General features: G+C 43.0%; 1 protein-coding gene across 1 annotated transcript; it reads left to right on the top strand.

The window, feature by feature from the left end:
- The first annotated feature begins 2226 nt into the window (after positions 1-2226).
- Positions 2227-14529, top strand: LOC135986083 (mycocerosic acid synthase-like). Its single transcript, XM_065629847.1, has 6 exons — positions 2227-2287; positions 3970-4123; positions 6114-6274; positions 8195-8398; positions 8502-8683; positions 8971-14529. The coding sequence occupies exons 1-6, from the start codon at positions 2227-2229 to the stop codon at positions 14527-14529; spliced, it is 6321 nt and encodes a 2106-aa protein (XP_065485919.1).
- Positions 14530-15929: the final 1400 nt, after the last annotated feature.

Raw genomic sequence — 15929 nt, 5'->3', positions numbered from 1 at the left:
CTTGATGACAAACCAACTTCTTATAATTCAGTTATAAATAGCTGTCCATGTCCATGATAGTCCATTATTGCTACATGTGCTTCCGTATCTAGTTTGTATTTCTGTGCTGGCATTGCTCAGAAGGATTGAGCAATCGTTGCTTTACTTTTGGTTTATGAATATACTTCAGTTGTGATGAGACTTGTGCAAGTCGTCAACACCCAGGCAACGCACGGATAACTGTGAGCCAGTCTTATGTTTTGAACCAATGATAATAACGGCACTTTCTTAGTTAGTCCTGCACTAATGTTCGTATTGTGTTTGGGTCACTGAGGTTCAGATTGGTTTAACTTGCGTTGAACTTAATGGCCACAGTTGTGCAGGATTCATTTCAATATTCTTTTCAATACCTAACCAATATCTCGAAATATGGCTTAGCGTTTATTGCTTTCAGGTGGTAATTGTGAAAATGTAGTGGAGATTCCACAGTGTATTCCTAGTTCACCTGATGAACCCACATTCTGCTCTGCCAGGGGATGTTAATGATACCAGCACTGACCCTTTAGACACATGTAAAATATGGGGATTCTCAAGTCAGCTTCAGCCCAGCCATCTTGAGCATCAGCCTAGTAATGACGTCAGGGAAGTGGGATAATTTAGTTAAATAATTAAATAGCTCCCAATGACCTCAGGATTCAGAAAAGCGAGGGTCTGAGATTTACAGCTATGAAATGGAGAGCAGAATCTGAGCTTTTCAGAGCAGATTATAAAGCTATTCCATGCCAGTATAAATTGTTTCTTCTCAGCACAGTGTTTTTTTGCTGTCTTTTTGGGAACAGTGGGACCCATGATGAGGGAAAACAATAGCCAGATATGAACTCTCCTGGCTCATCCAACACTGTTTCCATTGCAGAGTCAGAAGAGGAGAAAGATGAGTTTGGGTTGTTGGGGTGAAATCAGATGAGGAAGAGCTAAAAAGGCATCTAGCAGAGACTGCTGGTCTTGATCCCTTTAGATATTACTTCTGAATATTCTGCTGTTTGTTTTGCTTTTAAGAAGGTGTCAGTCTTTAGAAAAAAAGGTCAATATTGCTTTTAATATCCTGGTGGACTTAGAAATTTTTTGGGACTATTTGTCTTGTGACAAGACTTTTTGTGCTTACATATTTAGTCTCTCCTGCTTGGTAAAATAATACAGCTATGGAATCAAACAGGAAACTTGAGTTTTAAGTTTATAGGGAGTTTGTGCTTTGTTTTCATAAATGGTGCCTCCAACAAATAGATGGGGCTTTACACGCTAGTTGAGATTTGTTGATATTAAGAGCAAATCAAATAGAGTTGTTTAAAGACAGTCTTTAAATCATATTCCTAAGATCATAAAATTTTTATGGACTGTTTCATGGCAAGATATCTCCAATTTATTGTTTCGCTATATGTTAGAAGTTAGACAAGATGGAGATTTTACTCTTGTCCTGGTGTAAAACTTGATTTAATAAAAAAGCTACTGCTTCTGGGAAGTGGTTTTGAACTTTTGAGACCACTAATCACTTGACTCATTTCCTTCCTTAGTTTCAGCATGCGTAAAACCTCACAGAAGAATTGCAAAGACTCAGCCTGTTAGTAGAGAGTGGTCTCTGACTACAGAGGAAGCTGATTTAAACAAAAGCTAAGCAGCCTTTGGAACCAGTAAAGCAGAGCTTGGAATAAGGCCTTTCTTTCCAGGAACTTTTCAGTGTGTGGAAGACACATCTTTTCTTCCTTCAGGTATTTAATTGTCTGTTGCCTGTTTACATGGTCTGATTTTAACTGGTAATTTGCAGAGTCTGTTTGGGAGATCTGCTTTATGAATAGGATAAACGTGAAAGAGCTGAATGTGTGCCTTGGTCAATGCACAATTCAGTTCTGTAGGCAAGAAGAGAAGGAGGATTGATCTAGGGAGAGGCTCAAGAGCAGATCAGCTGGTGGCAGGAGTAGCAGAGCTTGACAGTAAAAAGGGGTGTTTGTGAATGAGTGAGTCTGAGGAATTAGTCAGGGATTTTCCTCTAAAAGTCAAGACAACAAGAAAAATACTGCACAGCTCCTGTGACCTGTGGGAGTGTCATTTCTCATCACAACCAGCAATAGATCATTCAAGATCAATCAAGCTTTGAACAAATATGTTCACGTTTTAACCTAACACTTATTTAACGATAAATGCATAGCTGTTTCAACTGGCTGACACTTATATCTGTATTGTGCAGCCCAGGAGATGAAGATGGAGACTGGAGATGAAATTGCTATTGTGGGAATAGGATGCAACTTCCCCGGAGGTAAGTTTTGGGTAAAAGCAAAGCAGGCTGCTGAGTGAATGTTGAAAAGCACAGTCACTCATTCGTGGTGAGGTGGAGGAAAACCACACGTTCCTCTCTTACTTTTCTAGAACTCATTGATTTGCTACCTGTAGGATCTTTTTCAAAGGTCATGCTATGGTGGTAACTAACCTGTGGTGCTGGCTGTGGGCAGGGTGTTGAGCTGCACACGTGGAACTCATACAAATGAACTGGATGGGTCTGGGATGGTTTGAGCTTTCTGCCCACACACTGGCTGGACGGTTGCGCGTTATTGCAGGACTATGCATCTACAGGGACAGGAGAGATCACCAGCTCTGCTTGTAGGACAAATAGGTTGGGTCTTACTAAAAGAAGCCTTCCTGCTTTATTGCAGTAATCACTTTGAAAGCTCCCAGAAGACAGCAGAGCTAGATAAATACAGCTCTGATATACACACCTAAATACTGCCTTTTGTAGAAGATAAGAACAGATACCATTGCTTGCCATAATAAAAGACAGCAGCCCATATTACAGTAGTTTCATATTTACAATCTTAGTTACAATTAGGCCCTATGAAAGTGATGGTTAACTTTCTAATTTGAGATTAGATGATTGACTGAGATTAGATGGGTGGAGATGTTTAGATAGCTGTGAGAGCTTTCTAGGTTCTGGCTGCTGCTGTTAAACTGTCCATACCCTTTACATTAGGTAGAAACAGAATTAAAAAATGCAGAAGTAATCCAGGGAGTGGAATACAGTTCTGTCCTTGGAAGTTGGTGTTCAGCCCTAAAGGTGACCATGCTGGTCTTTCCCTTTCCTTGTTTTCTTTCTTGCCCTCACCACATTTCAGTTCCTGGCTTCATTTTGTCCAAGATTCAGTAGGTGTATGTGGCACAGCAATACCTGTGTGGCCCACAGCTATCTGAGCAAACACGAATGGTTCTGAATCTAGTGAAGTGCTAGTAAGTATGTAGCAGCAGGCTCTTGCCTGAGCATTGAACACTGATTTGGTGCAAGCCATGTGTTGGAGGAATGTGGGCCACTTGTGGATGCCATGTTAGTTGGTTTCAGGGCTAAGAAGAGGGCGTAAACATGCCGTCGCTTCTTGGAGCTGGAGCTCTGGATCTCAACCAGCAAGGACAAAGACCCTGACATTCCAGTAGTGAGGTTTTGGGCTGTGTCGGCGTTGAATATACAAACACTTTCATGTTTCATTTAGATGTCCTTTTAGTGTTAGGGGCAAAGGATAATGCCTCTGGCATTTTCCTGGTATTTGTAAGCTCAGTCTGTGTTCAAGAGCGAATATCCAGAGCTGACCTTTTGCAGCCGGTGGAGCTGCCTGAGGAGTGGTTGCTGTACAGGTACAGAAAGACCTCATCATATCCATGTGGTCATTAAGGACACGGTGCACATGTATAGTAGATGCAGCGACACGGTAGGGAAACAGGGGCAGCAGAAGATTAAGGATTTTGTTGAGTTCCTTTGCTTTTAGGCAAGCAGTGAGGGGATCAATCATGCCTTTCCATTTTCCTCTTACCAAAGAATGATCTTTTCTTTCTCTGGTGATTCTGCTTGTACAACGTAGACTTGTATGTGGGAGTTCCTTGTAACCGTGTATTTCTGAGTCTGCATGGGGAGGGAGAGCATATAATTTAATCTACTTTAAAACCTTTGTACAACAGGTGATGGAATTGACAATTTCTGGAAAGTCCTGGAGGAAGGCAAAAACTGCACAGTAGAAATTCCCCCCGAGAGATTTAATGCCAAAGAGTGGTGTGATCCAGATGATAACAAGCCAGGAAAAATATGTACAACACGAGCTGCTCTTCTCGATGAGTGAGTCCGATACTCTGCCCTGCCGCTGATTCTTTTTGTGCTTAGACCAGTGTGTCCCGTCTTTAGGAGGGTGCACGCCAAAGGGAGAGCTTATAAATGGGACCGAGGAACCGGCTTTTGTTATGTCGCATGATGAACATGCAGTTGTCAAACTGCAGGAATTTCTGGTGTGTGACATCGATGAGCAAATTTAGTCGCAGGCCATGTTAAGCACATATGTACATGACTGAGAACACATATGACCTTCGATTACATAATCAAACAAGTATGTACATACCCACCATGGGTTGAGATGACAAGTAGCTCTAATTCACGTGCAGGTGTGACAATTTAGAGACAAAGTGACGCGCGGAAAATGACCTTACAACCTGTAAGATTGTAAAGCAGGTATGTTTATTCCAGCGCTGGACACACGGGGAAATAATTTTCACCAAAGACGTGTGCAAATTTCCAGTAGCTGTGAGCTTAGTTAAATACTGTAAAGTGTTACATATTCATGAAAGTTCTAGGAACACCTACACATATTCATAACCTGTCCCCGAGAAGGCGGTTCTTATTACAACGAGTTCCGGGAGATCATTTCCATAGTCTCCACCTTTGGCTCCTCCTGGTTGCGCCTGCGCAGTTATCGTGGACCGGGGTCATCTTCTCTGTACACATTCACCTCTGGCCTGGTGTGATGAGTTGGTTGGGACTCAGACTGTTGAGTTGGCGTATCTCCTGCCCTGTGTCCAAGTTTTGGTTATCTAATCCACCCAAGGATGCACCAAGGATGCACCAAGATTTTGTCTCCCTGCAAGGCCTGTAAAGTCGTCAATAAACTTTTCTTTCTCTTACACAAGGCTAAGCAAAGCTAGGCAATTGTAATGTGGGTTAAGGGTTCTAAGTGTTGTGGGTTAAGGGTTTGCTCTCTAAGCGTTAGCTCCTTAAGTGTTAGTTCTTTAAGTATTGATTAGTCAAGTGTTAATTAGTTAATTCCTTGTATCAAAAGTAAGGAGGTCTGGTTTTGCTAGATAGCCAAGAAGGGGATCTTATGCATAATTTGAGTGTTACACGTGCTTGTAAAACTTAACTATTCATAATTTCACTTGTATCCTCATGTCAAATTATCCCAGAGATATGGGTATAGCTGTATGGGGCTATGACTAATGCAAATTACAATTATAAGTCTAGCAAATTACAGTAAGATCAACATAGGTGTCTTTTATTTTAAGTCCACATTCACCATAAATCCTCAGGCTGTATACCTTTATTCAGATGAGAAGTTCACATGCACAGAAGCAATCGTATTGTCCCCTGAGATTAATACTTAGCAGGTCTGAATCGCAGGACCCAGAATTCAGTGATTAGTCCCATGTTAGATATTGAATTCTCCACTGAAATCAAGAAATGATAGAGGGGACTATAAATCTGCTCTTGGGATACAAGATTAAGCCTGGACTGGGTCGTTTGTAACTGTGGGCATACTTCAAAGACTTTTTTAAAGACAAACACATACATTAAATATTTTAAATTTATTATTTGAGAAGTATGGGCATCTCTGGGAAGTATCTGAGCTTATACTCTATTTAACGGTTTTAAATTGTAAAGCCATTGGCCCATACTGCCTTAAAATAATTTAGAAGACAATATTTTTAAAAAACTTGTTGGCTAAGACCACATTTCAGCAGAGGAAGTCTCATCTGCAAATTTTTGTAATCTGAGGAGTCCTGTTGGTCCTAGTGGAATAACCATGTGAATAAAAGATTCTAGGACAGGGCTTATAACTCTGAAATGCAGAATAATTGTAAACAAAGATACTTTGTGGTGGAACATAAACCATCTTTGGCCTATAACTCTTTGATTCTGAATTTCATAAATGGCAACTGAGGCCTAAGCATCAGTTTCTGCTCTGCTTTTAACGAAATTGCAAAACAATGGTGTACTTTGAGTCTAGACGTAAATGCATGTTGTATACATATTGTACCATTTTCTGGTCTGTGTATTTTAGGTTTAATTCATTTGACAACCATCTGTTTGGGATTAGTAATACAGAAGCTGAACGTATGGATCCGCAACAGAAGTTACTGATAGAATGCACATACAAAGCCCTGGAGGATGCAGGAGTCCCTGTAGAAGCTGTCAGTGGCACCAAAACAGGTGTTTTTATTGGTAAGATGAAGATTTCATGGTGAAGAAAGGATGCTTCAACCACACAAAAGCTGGAGCGCTCCCTCATAAACTTTACATACCTATCTAGCACTGGAGATCTAAGGCTGCTGTGCTATGACACTGCAGGTTATTTTTTTGCTACTCTAGGAGTTCATCAAATGATTCTCGTGTCTATTTTAGGTGCTCCTCTTAGTGTCTTCAGGCACTGAAGTTGAAGCAGGAAACAGTTAAACTGTCTACCCTATCCAGCCCTTCCTAGGAATGATACTTCAAGCCAGGCTTACACTTTTGTCCAGTGTACTGTTTTCTGATATGACGTTGGTTAAGGTGTTGTGGGGGTTCAGATCCTTTTAAACTGGCAGAAATCCTCATGCAGGTATTAGTATGCTGCCAAGGTACTGTGTGCAGTTCTGGGCCCCACAGTTTAAAAAGGAGGCATCCAGAGGAGGGCAACAAAGCTGGTGACAGGGCTGGAAGGAATGTCTTGTGAGGAGCGGCTGAGGTCTCTGGGTCTGCCTAGTTTGGAGAGAGGGAGGCTGAGGGGTGACCTTTGCTCTCTACAGCTTCCTGAGGAGGGGAGGAGGGGAGGGAGGGAGGTGCCGAGCTCTTCTCCCTGGGATCCAGTGACAGGACATGTGGGAATGGTTCAAAGCTGCGCCAGGGGAGGTTCAGACTTGATGCCAAGAAGCATTTATTAATATTTACAGAGAGAGTGGTCAAACACTGCAACAGGCTCCCTAGAGATGTGGTTGATGCGCCACGCCTGTCATTGTTTAAGAGACCCTTGGACAATGTCCTCAATAACGTGCTTCAACTTTTGGTGAGCCCTGAATTAGTCAGGCAGTTGGACTAGATGATCATTGTAGGTACCTTCCAACTATTCTATTCTATTCTATTCTATTCTATTCTATTCTATTCTATTCTATTCTATTCTATTCTATTCTATTCTATTCTATTCTATTCTATTCCCATTCTGTTCCCATTCTGTTCCAATCTATTCCATTCTATGCTATTCTATGCTATTCTATGCTATTCTATGCTATTCTGTTCTGTTCTGTTCTGTTCCGTTCTGTTCCGTTCCGTCCCATTCCATTCCATTCCATTCCGTTCCATTCCATTCCGTTCCATTCCATTCCACTCTATTTTGCCAAGGAGCTAAAATAACAGCACATTTTTGATGGTGTAATTGTCTCTTTTAAGAGGAGTTGGCTGATGTAACTACAGGGGTAAACTCTGAAGATTAACTTTTAGTCTGAGACATGCTCCTCTTTCACAGATCAGGCTATTCCTTGCTTTCCAAATAGATGTACTGCGTTTCTCACACATGCCCATGGACTTGGCGATCCTCTGTATTTCAAGCATGTGTTCTCAGAAAGAGGACACAACTCTCACAGGCCCTGTTCTTCTTTTCTATTTCTGTCTTACTGGATCACAGTGACCAAACCAAAGATAAATAAAAAGCATTGGATGTGGCTTGTGCTGTGGCCTTTAACTTAGAACAGCTGAGGAATTTAAGGTAGTGTCCTATACATTTATACCCCTGCTACTCTCATTGTAACTTCTTAATATATATTCCCATAGCGAAACCGAAACAACCACTCTCAAACTGAGATACAGGGGTCTAAGCAGGCTACACAGACCTTAACTGCATGATACAGTGAGCTCAGCCATCGGGAAAGGTCTGTCATTTACTGTGCAGGTAGAAATTTCAAGGGTTAGGTATATATGTATAAGTTGGGTCTGGGGTAATTACTGGGAGTTTTGCCTTTGAGTTGCGTTGGAGCAAAGTTTCACCATAGGAGCACTGATGCCATGTAGTTTACTATCAAAACAGAAAACCAAAGCATGCTGTCACGTTCAGAGTTGTACATCCCTTTTCTTTGCTCGGCTTCATGTGACACGTATTTGATATTTTTACAGGTCTTATGAATCGAGACTATGAAATCGTAACAAGCAGAGCAGTAAGTGAAATAAATCATTATGATGGTACCGGAACAGCAATGAGCATTGCTGCTAACAGGGTCTCATTCACATTTAATCTGACTGGACCATCACTGGCTATTGACACGGCATGTTCTTCTTTCCTTTTTGCCCTGCACTACGCCTGGCGAGCAATTAAATCAGGTAATGGGACTGAAGAGGTGCTGCAGGAAGAAATAAGGATTGGTACTGTTTCTGTTTATCATCTGAGACACCTCAACATGAGCATGTGTCTATTTCACTCCAGGGGACTGTGAGGCAGCAATCTGTGGTGGAGTGAACTGCATAATAGATCCCCGCACCTTTGTGTCTCTCAGTAAAGCAAAAATGATCTCTCCAGAGGGAATAAGCAAACCCTTCTCCAAAAAGGCAGATGGCTATGGAAGGGGAGAAGGCTGTGGTGTTGTTTTCCTCAAACCACTGAAAAAGGTAAGATTGCTTGTGAAGCAGCCTGAAAAAAGACTGGTTGCTGACCTGAATTTTGTGTCTCCAGTTCTAATAATTACTCCAGAAACAATTTTCCAGTTCAAGTTTGACATTAACAAAGCATTTATTAAGCATTAAGCATTGATGCACTTCCCCTAGCATGAGAAAGGGATCACGCATATAGAAGTTAGCATTATAGTCAGTCTTGTTCTGCGTATTGTTGTTTTGTTTTCCCCTATACATAGAAAGCATCAGGTTATTAAAGGTAATTTTACCTTTTTATGAAACAGGCAAAGGAAGACTACTGCAAAATCTGGGGTGTTATACACATCAGTGCAGTAAATCAGAATGGTAGATCCATTACGCCAATCACAAGACCGTCTCGAATAGAGCAAGAGAAGTTACTGCGCAGTATTTATGAAACTCATGTTGATCCCTCAGTTGTGCAGTACGTTGAAGCACACGGTACAGGAACCACAGCTGGAGACGGTACCGAAGCTGAAAGCCTAGGTAGTGTCATTTGTAAGAACAGGTCTTCACAAGTTTCCATTCTGAAAATGGGCTCAGTGAAAGGAAATATTGGCCACACGGAGTCAGCTGCTGGAGCAGCAGGGTTAATCAAAGTGCTTCTGATGATGCATCACGGAAAGATTGTGCCATCCTTGCATTACTCGAAGGAGATGAGCAGCATCGATACAGAGAAATTAAATCTCGCAATTCCCACAACTGTAGAGCCCTGGGAAGAATCCAGTGAGTATGGAAGAGTAGCTGGCATCAACTGCTTTGGGTTTGGAGGAACCAATGCGCATATCGTAGTCAGGCAGGTTAAGCAGCCAGAGCCTCTTCCTGCCTTTATTAGGCCCCTTGAATTAGTTCTGCTGTCAGCAGCATCAAGTAAGTCCCTTCAGATGACAATGGCCGATACAGCTGACCAGCTGAGCACAAGTAACTCTATAACTCTCCCCAGCCTGGCCTATACGTCTGCCTGCAGAAGAAGCCATGCCAACTACAAGTACCGAAAAGCATTTGTCACAAACTCTCTGCAACACTTGCAGCAAGAGATTAGGTCAGCATCGAGCACTGAATTTGCCACGTTAAAGGTGGAACCACAGCTGGTGTTTGTGTTCTGTGGCAATGGCGTAACGCTGAAGGACTTCAGTGGGGTACTGCTGAGCTCAGAGCCAGTGTTCAGAGACAAGTGTAAGGAAATAGAAGCGCTTTTTCAGAAACACGCTCCCATCAGCCTCCTGCCCGCAAGAGGTCACAGCCCAAAGGATGTGTTGAATCCAGAGCTTTCCCAGCCCTTGCTTTTTACCCTGCAGGTTGCCTTAGCTGCCCTTCTGAAATACTGGGGCATTAAACCGGTCGCTGTCGTTGGCCACTCGGTAGGGGAGGTTGCTGCTGCACATTTTGCTGGGTACCTGTCCCTGGCAGATGCAGTCAAAGTGATTTATCACCGGAGCAGGCTGCAGGCAAAGACTGCAAGCGGGAGAATGTTGGTGGTTGGAAACATCCCCGTTCAAGAGATTGCGGAACATTTGCATCGCTACTCGGGAAAGGTGTGCATTGCAGCTTTCAACAGCCCAGTTTCCTGCACCTTGTCTGGAAATTCAGACTCTGTGGATGCTGTCCAGAGAGATTTAGCTCAAGTTTTCAGCCAGAGAAACATCTTTCTTCATGTTTTAAATGTCCCAGCTGCATACCACAGCCCCAGCATGGATATGATACTTGGGGAGTTGGAAGATGACATACAGCCTTTAGAAAAACAGAAAGGGGAAATTGAAGTTATTTCAACACTGACTGGGGTGGCTGCTTCTGAAAATGACTTTTCTCAGGGCAAATTCTGGGCTCGGCATACTCGTGAGCCTGTTGCTTTCTCTCAAGCCATCAAAATGGCAGCTAGAGGCAGGGAAAATGTGGTTTTTGTGGAAATAAGTCCTCACCGAGCATTGCAACGAAGCATAAAGGAAACTCTAGGAAAAGGCACCAAAGTGTTCTCCTCTTTGCAAACAGATGCAGAGTATCAGACACTCTTCACCTTGGTAGGAAATCTGTTTGAACTGGGTTATAATCTCAACTGGCAGCAGTTTTACAATGGGTATCAAAGTGTTCCAGTGGCCATTCCACGGTATCAATTTGATCGCAAAAAACTCATGGGCTGTCTAAATATCCATCAACAAGCAAAGCAAAGAGGTGTCAGCTGCACTCATCCTTTGATTTATGACATAAACAGTGACAACACGGAGTTTGGCTGCCTGCTGTCTCAGGACACGATGTCGTACTTATATGAGCACAAGAACAATGGTGTGGCTTTAGTCCCTGGTGCTTTTTATGTGGAGCTTGCTCTGGCCTCTGTGATGAGCAGCTCAACACCTAAAGTGCCTCTGAGCGCTTGCCGGATGAGTATCAGTTTTTCCGCACCGTGTGTTCTCACAGAGAGTTCCCAAGTCCTGAGAATCAAGCTGAGTCCGCAAAAAGCAGTGACAGCCTTTGAGATACTCTCTTCCTCCAATGCAGTTTATGCTGCAGGCCAAGTTACAAAGGGGCCTGAAGCTGTGGTGGAAGAAAGCAGCATTTCCTGCCAAGACATCTATCGAAGATGCGGGTCAGTGGTTAGCAGAGAGGCGGTTTATGAAGCACTGTCTTGCGTTGGCTTTCAGTACGGCTCCATATTCAGGCAGCTCAGTGATGTGCATTATTGCCAGGAACTAAAGGAAGCTATAACGAGCATAAAGGTGAACACGGAGACCATCAGAGAGATGTACAATTACCACATCCATCCGGTGCTGCTCGACTGTTTTCTGCAAATGACCACTGTCATGACCTCAAGGACGTTCCAGTCCAGAGCAGGGTTTCCTTCAGGGATAGGCAGCCTGGTGGTGCTCCGTCCGCTGGAGGAAGAAATGATGATATATATGAGAACAAGCAAATCCATTGGGAACTACCTAGAGGTCTGTGGATGCTTTATGGACAAACGTGGCTCCGTTCTGGCTGAACTCAAGCACGTTGCCATTATTTTCATGAAGCAAGAATCTTCCAGGGACAATGAGTTCATGTTTGAAAACAAGTGGAAAGAAGTGTCTCTCTCACAGATGACTGGACATCTGGGGGCTATGCCCAGAGTCCTAGTGTTTGCTGACAAATTTGGGATAGCTGAACAGCTCAAGAAATATTTGCATCCTGATTCAAGGTATGTCATGTATGAAGACTGGGAAGCCCTATTGGAGGGCCATGCACAGAATAAGATGAGAGCAGAGGTTGAGGATTATGATGAAATTCTGTTTTTGTGGGGAATTCAAAAGTTAAATGAAGATTTCCCAAGCAAAGTGGTAGACCAATTGGCAAAGTGTTGTGAAGCCTATCGCCAAGTTATTGTGGCATTAAGAGAGAAAGCGTCCCGCTCTTTAGTCAGAGTTATCACCTACAGAACAACAGAAAGACACGTAGACCACATTAACTGTGGGTTTGCATTGTATGGCATGACCAGAACTTGTGTTGTTGAAGTTCCAGACATCACATTTCAGATGATCGACCTCAGCTCTTCCAGTTCCCTGGACATCTCAGTGCTAGCCGATGTTCTTGTCAAGTACAAAGTTGTGGACTATCCAGAAGTTTGCATCAGCCAAGGAAGAACTTATGTGGCTGAAATCAGACGCACACCTTTCATAGATGCAGACTACAGCCAACCTGTAAGATCTCTCCAGAAGTCAGAAACATTCGCTTTGTACACTTCCGATCCGTACACAGCAAAAGATTTGTCTGCTGAATTATCCACCAGCCCTGCCACTCAGCTTGACAAACGGAGTGTTGAAATTCAAGTGGATAAAATATGTCTCCACTCAGAAGATTATTTTCCCATCAGTGTTTCTAGTCATAATTTTGGCAATACGCTGTATTGGAATTCACAGGCAGTAGACAAACACAGACTTTTAGCTCTTGATTTCAGTGGCACAGTAACAGCAATGGGCATTGATGTGAAGAAAGTTAAAGTGGGAGATCACGTGGTTTCATGTTATCCAGCCGCTGCATCATCCAGAGTTCGGATTCCAGGAACAGCTTGTTTCAATGTAAAGAAATTCCCATGCTTTCAGAATGTCCCTTGTATGTCATACTTTATCATTGCATGGGAAATCTTAAATCAGAGGTTACCCAAGGGCAGGCATGGCAGAACACTGGGTATTATTTCCACAGAGCCATCATCGGTTTTGTGCCATGTTCTTTCTGCGGCAGCAGAAGAGATGGGCTGGAGAACAGCACTTGTGAGGCCCACTCCTGATAAGCTCCAGTGTATAAAATCATGCAATGCCCTTGTTGTTCTTCCTCCAGTAAGCAGACTGTCTCAGGAGGACTTTGCCCACATGTACTTTCTTAAAGATGTGGTGATAGTGTGTGGCAGTCGCCAGTCTGAATGTATCCAGAATGTCAGTGACATTGATCATGAAAATATCAGCTTTCATATCCTTACACTTACCAGCATTTTCCAGAAAGCATCTCTAAAGAGATTGCAAAAGACTGTGCATGCGTGGATCAGTTCTATGGATATGAAACGGTTTAGACATCTATCAGGTTCTGTTTTTCAGCAGATGGAGAACTCTGAAAGAATGAACTCTGTGATGTCCTATTTTACCTGCAAATCTATCCCACTTGCTGTACTGAGAAGGCAGAAGGACAACACTGTGCTTTCAGATATACCGTTGTATGAATCCCAGAAGAAATTGTTCAAGCAGAATGCTGTTTACGTAGTAGTCGGGGGGCTCACTGGACTTGGCTTTGAAACAGTGAAATTCATAGCTGAGAATGGAGGAGGGGGTATTGCAATACTCTCCAGGAAGATTCCAAGCCATGAGAAGCAAGAAGAGATGGATGCTTTGCAGCAGCAGTATAAAGGGAGCAAAGTAGTGTTTGTGCAGTGTGATGTTACCTCAACCAGGGACGTTGAGAAAGCTTTCCAGTCCATCACGAACATCTTTGCAGGGAGTCCAGTCAAAGGTGTGTTTCAAAGTGCTGTTGTTTTACACGATGGCCATCTTGAAGTTCTGAACTTGGCTGACTTTCAGAAAGTGCTGAACCCAAAAGTAGCAGGGACCCTAAATCTTCATTGGGCTACCAGAGGCCAGGAGCTTGACTACTTCGTGTGCTACTCCTCTGTTACTTCCTTTCTGGGAAATTCTACCCAGGCAAACTATGCAGCTGCAAACTCCTTCTTGGATGTCTTCTGCCTCTACAGGAGGAACTGTGGGCTTTCAGGCCAGTCCATTAACTGGGGTGCTTTGAACCTTGGCATACTGCTCGATCAAAACCATATTCAGAACATTCTGGAATCCAAGGGCATAGACATTCTGCAAGTGCATGAAATTCGTGAGTATCTGAGGAAGAGCTTACTTACAAATAACCCACAGCAAGCTGTCGTCAAATTAAACTTTGAAACTTTATTGTATCATGTTTTTGCTCGGATTATTTCGCTCAAAAGTCGCTTTGAGTCACTTGTGTCAGAAGAATTCAGGAACAAGCTTGAAACCTTTGAGGAAACTCAGGTCCAGCATACTGCCTTAGTCAAATCTGAAGACTATATCACCTCACTGGTGAGTGACCTCATTGGACTGAGCCCAGATGAACTAACCATGAATACACCACTTTCATCATTGGGCGTAGACTCTATGTCAGCTATGACAATTCAGAACCGTGTTTTTCAAGAGAGGAAGGTGGACATACCTCTTCTGAAACTGCTTGATCCTCACACAACTCTGTCAAGTTTAGTAGTCCTTCTAGAAGAAACAAGCAATGCAAATGGAACAGCTGAGGAAAAAAATGCTGCGGTTGAAAGTGCAGAAAATAGGAGCTGGCTATAAAATCACAGAATGTCCTGAGTTGGAAGGGACCCACAAGGATCATGGAGTCCAACTCCTGTCCCTGCATGTGACAACCCCACAGTTCACACCATGTGTCTGAGGGCTTTGTCCAAATGCTTCTTGAACACTGTCAGGCTTGGGGCCGTGACACCTCCCTGGGGAGGTTTCTTATCAAAAAATGAAGCTTAACTTTTTCTTATGTCTGCAAAAATATTTAAAATCTACCAATCGCAAAGCATACAGTAAACCAACTAGTTTTCTTTATTAATTTACCATCTTTTATGGGAGCCCAAATAATCAAGAATCATAAAAAAGTTTAAAAAGCAAGACTTAAAGTGTATCTTTGTCTTGTTTTAATCTTTTTTTCCCTCATCTGCTCTCCAGGTTTAAATTTTCTTCATCCTAACGCTTGGCCTTATTTTAATTCCAGTGAGAAAATACAGACTTTTCTCCAAAGACACTGAGGAAAACTTTGTTTATAATCTCTTAATGTGGGAATAGGGTCCATGTATTGTTTCTCCCTTTTATATCTAATTATCATCCACCCTGAGAGGTCCCTTGCAGCTCTGGTAGTATTATCCAGTGCATGGAGTATCTGTGGACTATGAGACCTCCCTGAAATCATAGAACTGTAGAATCATTTTGGTTGGAGGAGACCCTTATGAAATCTAACCATAACCCAACTCTAGCATTATGCCAAATGCTGTCACCTAACTTGATGTCCTCCATGAATTTGCTGAGGGCGGACTCTGTCCTGTCAGCTGGGCTGTTAATAAAGAGCCTGGAGGATGCTGCTACTAACTCTCTGCCAGGTGGACTTTGTGCTGCTGGTATTACCCTTTGGGCCTGGCAGTCCAGTGAATACTCCACCCAGCTTACAGTCCTGTTTTCCAATCTCTTTCGCATCAGTTTGGCTACAAGGATACATTGGGAAAATGTGCTGAAAGCCTTGATGGAATCAAGTTGAATAAAATCTTTTCTCTCTCTTCATCCGCAGAACCAGTCTCTTCCTTCTTCAGGGTAATCAGGGTGGACAGGCACCTTTTCCCTTTGGAAAATGCATGCTGGTTGTTCCCAACCACTTCTTCATTGTGTTGCTTACAGCCTGAATCATTCTGAGTTTATGGTTCTTTATGGGCAGAGACCCCTGTGGCCTTGCCCATATGTTTTGGAGGGAAGCATGGTAATGAAATGAGGAGCAGTTAACTCTGTATGTGTACAGAGTACATACGCATATGCAGAAATGCACAGAGAAGATTTTAAATCCAGAGTGATTCTGGTGTGGCAGAACCTCATCAATAGCCAGGCAACCCACAAAGCGGAGAAATGCACGTTTATTGTACTTGTTGCCTGTGCTGTCGCTGTGCAGAAGCACGAGGAACCTTGCAGCACTGATGGCA

This window comes from Caloenas nicobarica, chromosome 2, assembly GCF_036013445.1.
Source record: "Caloenas nicobarica isolate bCalNic1 chromosome 2, bCalNic1.hap1, whole genome shotgun sequence".
NCBI classification, from domain to species: domain Eukaryota; kingdom Metazoa; phylum Chordata; class Aves; order Columbiformes; family Columbidae; genus Caloenas; species Caloenas nicobarica.
Note: the sequence above shows the minus strand (reverse complement) of the source record. Positions and strands in the feature narration are given on the sequence as shown.

Coding starts and splice junctions, on each gene's coding strand:
- LOC135986083 (XM_065629847.1), top strand. CDS start 2,227: ATGAAGATGGAGACTGGAGATGAAATTGCTATTGTGGGAATAGGATGC. Junction 2,288..3,969: donor AGGATGCAACTTCCCCGGAG/GTAAGTTTTGGG, acceptor TTTGTACAACAG/GTGATGGAATTGACAATTTC. Junction 8,684..8,970: donor TCCTCAAACCACTGAAAAAG/GTAAGATTGCTT, acceptor TTTATGAAACAG/GCAAAGGAAGACTACTGCAA.